The sequence below is a fragment of the Jaculus jaculus genome, chromosome 14, assembly GCF_020740685.1.
Source record: "Jaculus jaculus isolate mJacJac1 chromosome 14, mJacJac1.mat.Y.cur, whole genome shotgun sequence".
Lineage (NCBI taxonomy): Eukaryota > Metazoa > Chordata > Mammalia > Rodentia > Dipodidae > Jaculus > Jaculus jaculus.
Window position 1 is genome coordinate 67,893,276 of NC_059115.1, and position 14,844 is coordinate 67,908,119.

The 14,844-nt window shown below is 43.9% G+C and overlaps 1 protein-coding gene across 7 annotated transcripts in view; it reads right to left on the minus strand.

Annotated features, from left to right (window-relative positions):
- Positions 1–4,197: 4,197 nt before the first annotated feature.
- LOC101611160 (leucyl and cystinyl aminopeptidase) overlaps positions 4,198–14,844 on the minus strand; it is a 105,754-nt gene continuing 95,107 nt past the window's right edge. For all 7 annotated transcript variants that reach the window (XM_012952408.2, XM_045134463.1, XM_045134462.1 and 4 more), the window contains exons 14-18: positions 13,278–13,462; positions 10,778–10,939; positions 8,916–9,056; positions 8,156–8,237; positions 4,198–6,958 (exon numbers count right to left, since the gene is read on the minus strand). In XM_012952408.2, the coding sequence (XP_012807862.2) occupies positions 6,827–6,958; positions 8,156–8,237; positions 8,916–9,056; positions 10,778–10,939; positions 13,278–13,462 (702 nt within the window). In that variant the 3' untranslated portion in view covers positions 4,198–6,826. The remainder of the gene's footprint in view (positions 6,959–8,155; positions 8,238–8,915; positions 9,057–10,777; positions 10,940–13,277; positions 13,463–14,844) is intronic.

The following is a 14,844-nucleotide window of genomic DNA, read 5'->3' on the forward strand; positions in this document are numbered from 1 at the left end:
TTAAGACATTAAGCCCTGCTGCACGTGGATGCTGACAGATGCAAAGGGCTTGCTCCCCAGGTTTTGGGGACCCGTGTTGTCTGTAATTCACTGAAAAAGTTCAGTCCAAGAATCAAAATAATTTCTCCTGGGTACACAAAAACATGCTGCTGCTACAGATGAGTCAGAAGTCCAGGCCTCATCCAGAAGTCACTCCTAAGGGTCTCCAGATAAGCCGTGGGGAGCGTGCACAGGCTTGTCGTCTGACACGTACTCAGCAGCAATATCCCAACACAGCTTTGTTCAGCTCCCTCAGAGCTCCGCTTTCCTGGTGTTTACAGAACTACCGGCTGCCTTTTACCGTCTTGGTTTAGGTCGGCACTGGGAACGCTGGAGCTGATTACATTCCACACTCAGCCATGTCTACACTACGTGTCCTCTTTCCTCTTACTTGCTGCATGCCTGTTGTCATAGTTACACATAGTGCTGCAAGTATATGCTTCCCAGACACATGTCTGAGATGCAGTGAGGTCTCGTTTTTGCTAGTTGCCCTCAGAGCTCCATGAGGAACTAAGAACTGAAGAAAAGTCATGGGGTATAATGGGGCAAGTTACCTGTATGGGTATGCACTGGTATTGTTAAAGTCATGTATTCTGGAGAATAACACAGAGTAAGCACAAAACAACTATTGCTAAACGAGGCAATACGCAAGAAAGGATGTGCTTTTTCATATTATAAAACTCAGTTTTCATTATGCCCTTTAAAGTCATGCAAAGGACTACAGACAAAATGAAGTAACAAATAAATGGAAACTATTTATACTTACTATGAATATTTTCCTGCCAAAAAATATAAACCCCAAACAAACAAGTAAGCAATTCCCAACTACTCTACTCACTATTGCCAATTCAGGCAACAAGGGGAAGGGAAGAATGGGAGAGAAGTCATACACTGATCCTCGATTTTTACTAGGTACCTGCTTATCCATGCGGAGGAGGAGGCACCTAATCAATAGCACAAATATACATATATATATTAAAAAGTACACACCCTATTCTTTCCCTAACCAATACCCACCCAAGTAACCCCCCACCCCCAGATTCCAAGTTATAAAACTATTGCCTCTGTAGACAACAAGGGAAGGGGACAGAGGAGAGTTATCATACGTCTGGACCTTCATATTTCATTGTGTATCTACAAGTCCCAGCAAGAGTGGGTACTATGTGAAATAACATACAGATTATAGCAAATATTTATATACAGTAAAAAGTATATGTACATCGACCCCTCCCCCCAAACAGACAGACAAATATCTACTCTACCATTGCCCTCTGGGCAACAAGGACGGGGAATGTAGGAGAGTTTTCATAGAGTTAATCTCACTGTTCATGTACCTAAGCAGTCATGCAAATGACTAGGTTCAACATGAAGTCAACACCAAGAAGGAGCAAAGCCTTTACAGAAAATATATACAGTTACCTTCTCTCTTAAGCCCGTCCCATAAAACACCCCAAGCAGGAAAGCAGGCCCTGCAGAGCTAACGCATTGCAGCACTGAGACAGCGCAGAGCTGGGGAAGGAAACGGGCCTACACACCCCGGGTACGCTCGACACCGACGCGTTCAAGCACAAGAGGCGGCAAGGGGTGAAAGACGGAAAAACAGGGTGACTGTTGGTTTAAATTTACAAAAGTACAGACCCAGAAATGCCCCGCCCCACACCACCCCAGCCAATGAAGCAAAATAACTACTCTACCAGCCATTGCCCCGACAGGCAATGAGGGAAGGGGACAGGGGAGATGTTTTCATAGAATGAACCTCAATTTTCCTTTTGCACCTAAGTGTCCAGATAGGTACAAAATGAAGTAACAAAAAAAAAAAAAATCAAAACCACTTATGTACAGATTTAGAAGTATGTACACACCCCACCCTCTTAGGGTGGAATAGAAAGAAATCTATGCTACCCTACAGCTATTGCCCACAGAGGCAATAAGGAAAGGGGAAAGGGGAGAGTTTCATACATCCGGACCTCCACGTTTCATTAGGTACCTGTGCGCCCATTAAAGGACTCGGCACAAAATGAAATAACACATTGTAATAACAAAACTATATACATTAAAAAAGTATATGCCCTGCCCTTAGTCCCCTTCTAAACCTAAAAAACAAACCCTAAACTACTTGAATATTATTGCCCCCACATTAACTTGAGAGAGGAGACTGTTATACATGTAGACCTCCATGGCTCATGAGGAACCCACAAGTCCAAGGGAAATGCTGTAATAATGAGGTATAAGCCCTTAAGCACAGTAAAAGAACACACCATGTCATCCACCTTCGTAGACACTGCAAAGCCAATGGAAAAGGAGACCTGTGATAAAGAGATCCTGTATGTTCCTCAGGAATCCACAAGAAGGCCAGGAAAGAAAGCAAGAAAGTAAAAAAAAAAAAAAAAAGCAGAAATATTTACATGCAATTTAAAAGTATATACCCTTACCCTGAAATAATTTTCATGTTCTAGATTAAAAATTTTTAAAAAAATAAAAACCAAACAAACTACTTTAAAAAGTATTGCTCCCAGGCAATTAAGGGAAAGGAAAAGAGGACAATGTTATACATCGGAACTCCATGGTTCACTGGGTACCTTTCTACTGGGCACACAATGAATTAATACAGTATGGTAGTCAGAATGCATATACAGACACGCAGAATTACCGCCTACCCTACGCCCACAACCACTGCTAGCGACTGCCAAGCGGGTGACAGAGGTGGGGGGGGGGGCTGCCGGGCCTCCGCACTCCCATGTCTCATTAGGTACTTTCACCCCCACGGGGCGGAAGCAGCACACAAGGAACTGGTAGTAACAAGTGCACTTATGCACACTGAGGACGCACCCAACTTTCTCTCACACCCTCAAACAAACTATGCTATTGGCTACTGCCTAAGGAGGCCGCAGGGAAAGGGCACAAAGGAGATCTGTCATACTCAGCCTCGGTTTTCAATGAGCCTACATACACCCAGGCAAAGAAACTGCCATGAAGGGAAATATAAAAAGTGGCGTAACATTTAAAGATGTTTCAAAGAATGATGGACAACCCCAGTTCTTAAGGCTCGACCAAAACAACACCCCTAAACAACTGTTACTGTTCACGCATGCAGTAAGGTCCGCTGCACATGCCTTTGGGAAGAACGAGTGAAGGGCTGCACAAATCACGAAACACGTCTACCCACCTTGAAAAGAAGACCCCTGCTCTCTTCCCAGCATCACCACCTTCTCTCAACAGGCAAAGCCAGGCAAATCCTGTCTGCGGCTGTGACCCACTTCAGGCAACATGAGGAGAGTCCCACAGGATGGCATTTCACTCACTCGTCATCAGGACAAAATTTATAAATGAAACACAAAATCATGAACACACACATCTAAAGCCCTCTAAAGCTTAAATCACTTATTATAAGCTGCTGCCAAGGCTGGCAATAGGGGATGAAGAGCAGACTTATCAGACTTTTGGACCTCCACTTTTCACTGGTACCTACTTGTCGATGCAGAGACTGAAGAAGTAAGTATCACGAAATCCAGCAAAAGCATGCTCTCAGTATCAAAACATACAATCGGAGGGGAGGGAGAGAAAGCTGTTTAAAGAGAATTCATTTCAGTACTAACAAAAGTAAGGCAGAGGTGAGGAGACTGCGTGTCACTCACGACCCAGGTCTCAGGCAGGCCTGTGCCACACCATCGGGGTGTGGCACTGAGCGCCGTGCAGGAGCTGCTGTTCTCACTGATGGTGTACCTCAGAGGTTCCATCCTGCCCCCAGCCCCACGAAACACTTGGGTTACGTAAGTGTGAGACAGCCTGATTGCAGATTATGGCTCCAAGCGCTTTAAAGAGACTCAGGACACCATTCCACAATAGGCTATTATCAGTAACTCAGCACTTAAATTTCCTTCTGATACTCAGAACGGATTCTGTTTGCTTCCCAGTACACTGATGGAGCAGGTTTGCTCTCTATAACGAGGATTCTTTGGACAGTTCTTTTGTTGCAACAGTGGCTAAAATCCCCTAAGTGAAAACACACGTATAGTAAAAACTAGTCAGGTAGACGTGTGGCAGGAAGCAAGCTTGTCAGCAGCGAAACCACAACAAGCCCAGTTTCAAACTAAAGACGCTGAAATAAAACAAGACAGAGGAAGGAAGATGTGAGCTTCTGCTGGAAGTTGATGCAACTTTGTTTTTTTTTTTTTTTTTAATAACTTCAGTGTTATTGCGATTCTCATAACGTTTCAGAGATCTACAGAGCATAATTTTTCCTTCAACAAGTCTAGGTTTGCAGTTCTGTCTTTCAGAGTAACCTCGTGCCTGGCGGCTTTGACGCTGCATTCAGGCGGACAGCTTCTCGGTAGCGAGCTTACCCAGCAGTACTCAAGGCGGCCGGCGTCGTGCGTGCGCCGATCCAGCGAGTGCCGCACCTCTGCGCACAGCCTGAGTTTTCAGAAATGCACTACGGCCACTAAAATTTGGGGGTGAAAATCTGAAAGCTGCCCACTTACTTCCACAATAAGTGCTACCTCTTAACCTTATATCCGTGACTTAAGAGTTGGTCCTAAGAGAGCCTACATAAATGGGTTAACATTACATTAAAAATCATGAAATTCCAAGGGAAAATTAAGGTAAGGCCTATTACAATAACTGAAAAGATACGGAAGCAGCACATGAGAATGAATAGCGTTTAGTATAGCAAGAGCGGATAGTGGAACACGAATTAACTCTTGTAGACCAGTTTTGACATAGTTATTTTATAATACCACCACACATATTCACACACAAACAGAAAAAATACGTAGGTGAAGACAAGATTTGCCATATGCAGTGATAGTACGTATTTTAGGAGCAATGTCAAGATGCGTAGGTAAAATTGAAGTATCTTAACTTAGTTTGAAAAGTAGCAAAACTTAAACTTGGTTTCAAAGTAGAATTTATAATAGAACATGGTTAAAAAAAGCACAAACTAACCCCCTCGAAAGTTTGGTATGTTTCCTTCACTGTGAAAGCACAAAACCCTTCTTTCAATACCAACTAAGCTATCATTCATTTACCCAAAGCACAATGGAAATAAAGATCTACAGTTACTTGTTTTAATAAGACATCTTCAGATGTTTCTGGGATTCTCAGGAATAATATTTTCTATTCAAAAAAAGGAAAACAGAGATAAATGTTCAGAAAAGACTAAATTGGGAGAAAACACACTAGAGTTAAAGCGCGCTATCTTTTAGCTTGCCAGCCATTAAAATTTTGTTATATAAAAATATTTTACTAAAATAAGACTTTGTATACAACTCCACATTCTAGCGTTGCATCTGCTGAAAGTAAAGGCAATCTATCTGCTGTCAGGCTCGGTGGAGTGTTTTAAAGTGCTCACAACTGAGCAGCTCCCCTTATGTACACAGACAGTTTTCTAACAAAATATAAACTTCCCATGAGTCATTAGGAAGAAAACTCTCCTATGAATCAAAGGAACACACAATCTAGGAATAAGTCTGCATAGCTCAAAAAATTCAAGTACAGTATTTCTCCTTCTGCAGGAGTGAAGATGCCATTCTAGCCCGACATCTTCCTTCTCTCTTATTTTTTCATTCTTTGGCCACTCCATTTAATGGTAGTTTGGCCATGATAAAAGAAGAAAATACATTTTTTTTTTCTGTCAATCAAGCAAAAGCACTGCTTTCAATAGTGCAAAAAAGTTCAAAGCCCACCATATTAAACATTAATTCAAATTACTTCTATATCACATTCTTTTTCTTCCTTTAAGGTACTATGGTGAACTTTAAATGAAAAAAAATTCGTGAAGGCTCCATTTTAAAAATGCTTCAAATATACCATTGTATCTTATAAAATGAAAACCTATGCGAATATGATTCAGAAAGTGAATGTGATTTGTAAGGTCAAAAACCAACTAAAACTGTGATAACTTAAACTTAGTGATAAAAGTTATGACATGAGACACCAGTGCCTAATGGGAGTATTAGTCAGAAATACAGGAATACATAAGGTCTATTGAGGACAGGAGTGATGACAGAACACAGATTTGGGGAATACTGGCATTTATAAGTAAAACTAACTTGGTTTGGAACATTTTCCTATAGTGATAAAAGATGAAGCAGAAAGTGCTAAATATTTGGAAATTTTAACTTTTTGGCCTGGTCACTCAGCTGTTCAACCCAACCAAAAAATTTTTAATTTCTGTAGCACCTGGCTGTTCTTCAGGATAAAGTATAATAGTTATAGTTATTAGACATTTTTTAAAAGAAAATCAGGGATAACACAGAACCCCAAATCAAAGTGGACCCGCACTCCTGAGATCCGCCGTCTACAGCTGCGTGTCACTGTCTTCGTCCCTGAGCTCCTCAAGGCCAAGGGAACCCCCCCCCAACAGCCTCTGTCAGCGCGCAGCCGCCAGGCTGACAGGTCAGCAGTCTGCGGACACGGCGGTTCTCACGGCGGACCTGGCCTGCTTTCACTCTGTCAGTAACTTGCTAGGTACTGAGAAATAGAACAGAATTCTAAATCTTGAAATCCTTTCCTCGTTTGTATGTTCTAAGTAGAAAAAAAATACTCGTTTTTGAAGATAGATGATGTATGATTTTGCAATAAATAACTACATACTGTTTAAAGACATTTAAGAAAAGACATTAAAAGAACCACAAATGCAAACTGGTTGGGCCCTGAGCTAACGAGGACTCTCAGCAGTGCAACATCTTAGCAGCTGTCCTGGCTTCTCCACCTTGGCGTTTGCAAAAACAGCAGCACCGCCCACGCCGGCCACAGCTCCGAGTGGGCGACACGTGTGGCTGTGCAACTACAGACAACACGCGAGAGCTTTCAGGTTCTTCTCCATCCACTGGATATTCAGCTGAATGACTTCCAAAGCCTCCTGGACACAGCGCAGCCGGAAGGTTGCCTCGGACTGACTTTCAAAGAATGCCTGGACCTGTAAGTAAGGTCCACAAAGCAGTGTTACGATGGCAAGGGCAGTGTGTGAAGTAGCCCTGGCCGTCCTTCTAAAGAAGCTGACCTTTGTGATGGTGGCACTGACGCCGTGGAAACGGAGGGAAGAAAGACTTCAACAGTCCAGGCATCCTCGTAGAGATCACAATGCACACTCCTATGCAAAGTGACGTAAAAGCACCTCTCCTTACTGGTGCCCCTCTACTCCCTGTGTCTACTACCTACTATTTTCGTTTTCTTGGGTCTTAAAATATTGGGACCTAGTGGTTAATGGTACTTGCTTGCAAAGCCTGACAGCCAAGGTTTGATTCCCCACAACCCATGTAAAGCCAGTTGCACACAGTGGCTCAGACATCTGGAGTTTGAGGGCATTGGCAAGAGGCCCTGGGGCACCCGTATTCTCATTCTGTCTCTCTCTCTACTTGCAAAGAATAATCCTCTCACACGAATATAAGGATTTTTTTTTTTTTTTTTTTGGTTTTTTGAGGTAGGGTCTCACTCTGGTCCAGGCTGACCTGGAATTAACTCTGTAGTCTCAGGGTGGCCTCGAACTCATGGCGATCCTCCTACCTCTGCCTCCCAAGTGCTGGGATTAAAGGCATGCACCACCATGCCCGGCGGATTTTTTTAAATAGGAAAAACTGTTGAAGAACAAAATAAATACAATTTGAAATAAGGTTTGGTGGATAAATTCATCCTTTGGATGGCTGCTCTTTTTAAATTTTTTTTAAAATTTTGCTGGTGTGTGTATGGGTGTGCCAGGGTCTCTTGCTACTGCAAATGAATGCCAGATGTATGTGCTATTTTGTGTCTGCCTTTACATGGGTGCTGGAGAATCAAACTCTGGACAGCAGGCTTTGCAAGCAAGTACTTTTACATGCTGAGACTCCTTCTTATTAGTCCATCACCTTTAAATGGAATTCCTCCAAGTAATTTTTATTCCCATTTAAACAATTTGCTTCATTCAGGAAGACAAGGGCATAGGGCTGAGAACGAAATCAGAATTCTTCCTCCTTGCCCTATATACAGTCCTCTTAAAGTAACCGCGATGCAGCCATCAAAGCTGATGAAAGGAGACAGGGAAGGGGCAGGGATGCATGGAAAGCCTCCATTTGCTCTTAAGCTGAGCAGCCCGAGGGGCACAGCTGTGCCATCTCTGTGAGTGTGTTACATAACCCACCTCAGACAAGTGTGCCTTTGTTGAAAACAAGTGAGTTGATCCAGCAACGATACTTTGCATGGTATAGGACCCCAGATGGAACCTGAAGGACAGAAACATGGGAGAGAAGATGAGGCAACTGCTGGCAAGGCAAGTACTGGTCTTCAGGGTAAAGGAAATGCTCTAAGACAAGGGCAGAAGCAGTCCTGGGAATCCAGGGATCGCTACACACTTACCCCACTGAGCAAGAGTGGGGGCCAGGCAGAGCGGGGTCTGATTCCCAGAACCGCAGTGCAGGGAGTCAGGGGATCTCCACACACTTACCCTCACTGAGCAAGAGTGGGGAGGGGGCAAAGTTTAGAATATCCAGATAAATTTCCACTCAATTCTCAAGATTACATATTCCCAGAACTAGCATCTTTGCTTTAAAACGGGGGGGGGGGGGGAAGGGCTATCTAGTTTGGCCTGATTCCTTAACTGATGCCTTGGCAATAACGAGGTCTTTCTAACGTGAATAAACAAGTAGTCATTCTGATAAGGTCTGAGCCAGGCAGGGATGAGTAAGAGGGTGTCTGACATGGATGACCTTGATCAGTCCTCGAATGGACACCACTGGGACATGCCCTGTGCTGTGGAGCCACGTTCACGATGCAAAACCTCTGCAGCCTAAGGACTTCTCTTAGAGCACACTGTAACTCCTGTGAAACCACAAAATCCGGGGAGCACTTTTGGCGTGTGCTGCCGAGAGCACTGGCCGTCAGTCACTCCCTGAGGAACTTACTTCTGCACAAGCTTATTCCAGTTCTCCTTGACAAAATCCCACGCCAGCAAATGTCCAGCAAAGTGTCTGCCCACTGCTCTGATGACCTGCGACAACTTCTGCGTTCGGATGATGTCTCCATCAAGGCTACTTTTCATTAGCCTGAAGAAGAATACAGAATTAGCCTCCAAAATCACTATTCATGAAGAAATGATGATCGAACTTAAATTGGTACTGGCTTCCTAACTAAAAATCTGTATCAACTCAAGGTAGACGGTGCTAAACTATTAGATCAGTATATAAATTGAAAACTTGTCCGTTTTTAAATAAAGGAATAACTCATCATGATAGGTATGATCACAACCATCACATAATGAGAGTTTACTGTAGTAAGATATTTAAGAAATATTCTTAAAACTTACAACAGTTTTGGAGTCTGGTACAGTTTTCTAGTACAAACTTCATTTGACTTGAGTAGGCTCTAAAAACTTGGGTTGTTTAGATAATTTGACAATATACACTATTACTAGGCAACATTTATTGTGCTTTGCACTAAACAATGCTGATGTGGGCGCAGAGCTATTTCCACGTTAGAGTGAAGGCTTTGCGGGTCAGGTAATCATCCCACAGCTCAAAGCGAACAAACCCCGGAAGCTGAAATCTGACGTGGGCGGCTCTCACCCACTGTGCTGTCTGCTTGCGGTGAGACCCGCACAGTCCCAGGAAAGCATGTGGCATTTCTTAGTGAGAAAAGCCCTAAATGTCCAGCAAGAAGTGATGGGTTAAAGAAACCATCAACAGAGTATACTGTGGGATACTGCACAGTCATAAAAACAAATGAAGTAGGATTTATGGAACAATATGGCAAATCCAGAAGACCGGCCATTCACTAAATGCACGTAGAAAGACAGCGGGCACAACCTGCTTTAAAATGTGACTATGTCCTTGTGCATGGTGTGTGCGCCTGCAGGATGAGTTTTGCTCATCTGAAATGCCTGCAACCAGAGGGAGTGTTTTTATTTCTGCTTTTCCATTAGGAATACTCAACCTGTGTATTTCCACAGGCGAATTCCCAGGCCAGGGCTGCCACCGTTAGCAGACAGGGCAAGCAAGCATGGAGGGAAGGATCCTGATGTACTTGCAGACTTTACTGTCTATGCTTAGACACTGTGATGTTTGTAATGATAGTTTATAACATATTTCTATAAAGCACAGGCTGGCCACTGCTTTATAAAAATGTCAATTTACAGAGTGCTTTTTAGAAATGAGTCTGAGGAAAGGCCAGGATGTCTCTGGTACAATGTCAGAATTTACTTTGTCACCCTGAGCGTTAAGAGAAGCAGGCGCTTCCTCTCGTCCTGATGTAGCTTTCATGTCTGTCCTAAGCTTGCCTTTTGCCTGCTCCTGTCAGGTTTCTTTGCTGCTGCTCTCTCACCTATGTGGAGCTCCCATTCATAGGCCTCCTAGCTGGACCCTGCAGAGAAGCCTGACAAATTCACGGGAGGACTGAGCCTCCAGGATTCTACAGTATCTTTTTCTGGAGTGTCTGAATTTTAAAAATGATGGTTTAAGCAAAGTAATGCCTTGGCCCAGAAGAATGAGATACTAACTGTGGGGTTCAAGGCAACATGCCAAGGGGAGGAGTACATTTCCAAGCACGGTTAGGTAGAGGTTAGGATTCTATACATCCCTGAATTTCTTGAGCAGAGTAGATTCTGCCCACATGCAAAGCTGTAACCTCCAATGTGAAGCCCAGCCCTCACCACGCTGTCCAAGCCAGGTCTGGCTTATGACAGAAAGGAGGCGGCAAAGCTCTGGTTCTGGAAGCCAAACATGCATCTCTTTTGATTTCATTGTATCAGATGCCTTGGGTGGTTCCATACCAGTAAAGCTTCCGCACATCCTCTGAGCTGGCAAGAGCTTCAAGTATTTTGTTTTTCTCTGCTTCAGAGCCTATGGAGATGTACATACTTAACAGGAATGACCAGCCTTTCTCGGTTTTTGCTCCAACTTTGAAGACAGTAGTCATGACATCAGTAGGTAGGCTAAAGGAGAGAGAATAAAATACAGGGGAAAATATGATTACAAAAGGAAGAAGCTTGTGTTGGGAGCTTAGGGTTCACTGTATAAATGACAAGCTTTTACACAATTTGGAGTTAAGAAGAAGATTAAGGGGCCAGAGAGATGGCTTAGCGGTTAAGGCGCTTGCCTGTGAAGCCTAAGGACTCTGGTTTGATTCCCTAGTACACACATTAGCTAGATGCACAAGGTGACACATGTGTCTGGAGTTCGTTTGAAGTGGCTGGAGGCCCTGGTGTGCCCATTCTCAATTTCTCTATCTGCCTCTTTCCTTCTCTCTCTCTCAAATAAATAAATAATAAATATATATTTTTTTAAATTTTATTTATTTATTTATTTGAGAGCTACAGACACAGAGAGAAAGACAAATAGAGGGAGAGAGAGAGAATGGGCGCGCCAGGGCTTCCAGCCTCTGCAAACGAACTCCAGATGCGTGCACCCCTTGTGCATCTGGCTAACATGGGACCTGGGGAACCAAGCCTCGAACCGGGGTCCTTAGGCTTCACAGGCAAGCGCTTAACTGCTAAGCCATCTCTCCAGCCCAATAAATATATTTTTAAAAAGTTATTTTTATTTATTTGATAGAGAAAGAGGAAGAGAAAGATAGAGAGAATGGGCGCACCAGGGCCTCCAGCCAGTGAAAACAAACTCCAGATGCATGTGCTCCTTGTGCATCTGGCCTATGTGGGTCCTGGAGAATTGAACTGGGATCCTTTGGCTTTGTAGGCAAATGCCTTAACTACTAAGCAATCTCTCTAGCCCCAATAAAATATATATATATTTTAAAAAGAAGATAATGATTGCTCCTTTCCTACAAGTATAACTTTAAAGAACTGTAGTTCAATTTAATGTGATAATTATTCACTGAGCATTCACAATAAATCAGGGAGACAACTGGCTGCATGAGGTGAGGGGCAGAGGAATGAGATATAGTCCCTGTGATGTAGGAAATCACAGGTTATCATGAAGTATAAAACACCTGTATGCATTGTAACACAGTGTGGTAAGTTCCATGCTAGATACATAGTAGTAAATGTGTGTGGGGGTGTGTGTGCAAGGAGGGGATGAAAACAGTATACTGTCTTTATTGAGATCTTGGAGCTGGAAAAAACTTTGAAGGGTTAATCTGGTTTCCCACCTCAACTTTCCACCTGGCACTTGGGTCACTGTTCCATGATGCCCAGCAGGGGGCCGGGAGGGACTCAATGACCACATGCAGGAGCACTCTGACTCATGGCTCACTCCACCTGCTGTTTTACCCCTAACTTAAAGGGGACACTTGTCACCATAAACCTAGAGAGAGGAGTGTCTGCCATCAAGAACCCGAAAAACAGGGACAGAGGACAGAAGTCTGTGGTCCAGCAAGTATGAGGCTAGATTTCCCAGTACCAAAGAGGAGGGGTAAAGCAAATGCAACAGAAACAGAAAACACGTGCTGGCAAGGATGACGAAAACCCGGATGCTCATGTACCTCTGGCAGGAGTGTAAAATGGCACAGCTGCTACGGTGAACACAGGACTTCCTTCAGAATTGAAACTGGGTCTAACGCTGACTCAGCAACACCAGTTTCAGACACCCGCACACAGAAGAACTGAGAGAACCTCTACCCGCTCTGTGGGTACCATGTTCACGGCAGAGCTGTTCCCGGTGCCCAAGGTATGGGGACAGTTCAAAGGGCTATTCATGAGTCAATGTGTAACAAAATATAGTATCTTGTTCTATGGAATATTATTTCTTTCTTCCTCAGAAGTTTAAGCTGGATGTAGTGGTGCACACCTTTAATTCCAGGCAGGAGGATCACTGCGAGTTCAAGGTGAGCTTGGGTTATGGTGAGACCCTAACTTGTATGGGGGCGGGGGGAGGAAACCTTACTATGCTATGCCATGCATGAATCTGAAAGATACTATGCTGAGCTACGCCAGTCCATGAAAGCTCGGCACTATCTGATTCCACTGACATGAGGGTACCAGTAGTCACACTCCCAGAAACAGCAAAGAACTGTCTGCCCGAGGCTGGGCGGGGAGTGGGGAGCTGCTCAGAGGACAGTCACTCTTTTGCAACAGAGTTCTAGAAACCTGTGTACTACAATGTCAATATGCTTAACACTAGTAATCTATACACATTAAAAATCAGTTACAATGGCAAATTTGTCATATGTCTTTTTCCACAATTTAAATCATAGTTTGACATTAAGATCCACACAGTTCATCTCAGTCGAGAGATCTGCAGCAGTCACGCATACTTCAGCACACAACGTGAGGGAAAGAGGATGAAGAGAGTTACTTCAGGAGATGGGCACTTCACCTGTATGTGCCATTTGATGCCACCCAGTCATCGAACAGCTTCATGGCAGTGGTGGTGCAGTTCTCCAGGCTGTGGGTGCAGGCGAATTCCAGCAAGGCTGAGCGAAGCTCTCGTGCAGACGGCGTGCCTTCGTCGGTCCAAGCCTGTCGCTGGATTTGGCTCTGGAGCAACTTGTGTACTCTGCTCTGTAGTGACAAAGCGGCTTATCGGGATCAGTGGGTTACCATGCGGTAAGAATATTTCGGGTATCAGGAAAACCAGGGCAACTACACGTCTTCTTCCCAACATTCATTCAGTAAAGAAGAAAAGGATTAGATGTCATTGAGTATTAGCTGACAGTGAAGCCCACATACAGTTGGCATGAAACCAACTGATAACAGAGCTACAAACAAGGCAGAAGTGTAACTTGGGAAGAATCAATGAAGCCTGCACAGCAGGAACCTGGTTTCTGCATATACTCAGCTACAAGTTATTTTTTTACCAAAAAGGGTTACCAGAAACCTGTAACTGCTGGAAGAAAGTGGGAATTTCCTGACCTTATGCCTTTAGAATCCATGAGTCTATAAAGCAAAAACAAAAACAAACAAATGCTACTACTTTTTCCTCCTCCTCTGCCTCGTCTTCCTTCCTTGTTTAAGCTGGTTTTGTGGAGGCAGGCCTCACGACGCAGCCCAGGCTAACCACGCACGCATGCCCACCTGCTTCCGTCTCCCTGGTGCGGCGATTATAAGCATGTGCTACCATATCCAGTTGAAATATACTTCTTTTTAAAAATATTTTTACTTTTATTTATTATTAGTATTATTTTGGTTTTTCAAGGTGGGGTTTCACTCTCACTCAGGCTGTCCTGGAATTCACTATGTATTCTCAGTGACCTCGAATTCATGGTGATCCCCCTACCTCTGCCTTCCGAGGGCTGGGATTAAAGGTGTGCACCATCATGCCAGGCTCATTTTTTATTTATTTATTTGAGAGAGGGAAAGAGGGAGGGAGGGAGGGAGGGAGAGAATAGGCATGCCAGGCCTTCCAGCCACTGCAAACCAACCCCAGATACATGCTCCCCCTTGTGCATCTGGCTTACGTGGGTCCTGGGGAATGGAATGGCAGTCCTTTGGCTTTGCAGGCAAATGCCTTAACAGCTAAGCCATCTCTCCAGCCCAAAATATACTTCTTTACTGAAGGGTAGTATTTAAATGTTTCTGAATTCAGTATTAAAAGTATATTTAGGGCTGGAGAGATGGCTTAGCGGTTAAGCGCTTGCCTGTGAAGCCTAAGGACCCCGGTTCGAGGCTCGGTTCCCCAGGTCCCACGTTAGCCAGATGCACAAGGGGGCGCATGTGTCTGGAGTTCGTTTGCAGAGGCTGGAAGCCCTGGTGCGCCCATTCTCTCTCTCTCCCTCTACCTGTCTTTCTCTCTGTGTCTGTCGCTCTCAAATAAATAAATAAATTTTTAAAAAAAGGTATATTTAATATATCAACTACTTTCATGTTATAACAAATTAGTGTAACTGAATTAACCTATCTACATGTATGCCAGGGCCTCCAGCCAGTACAAATGAACTCCAGAT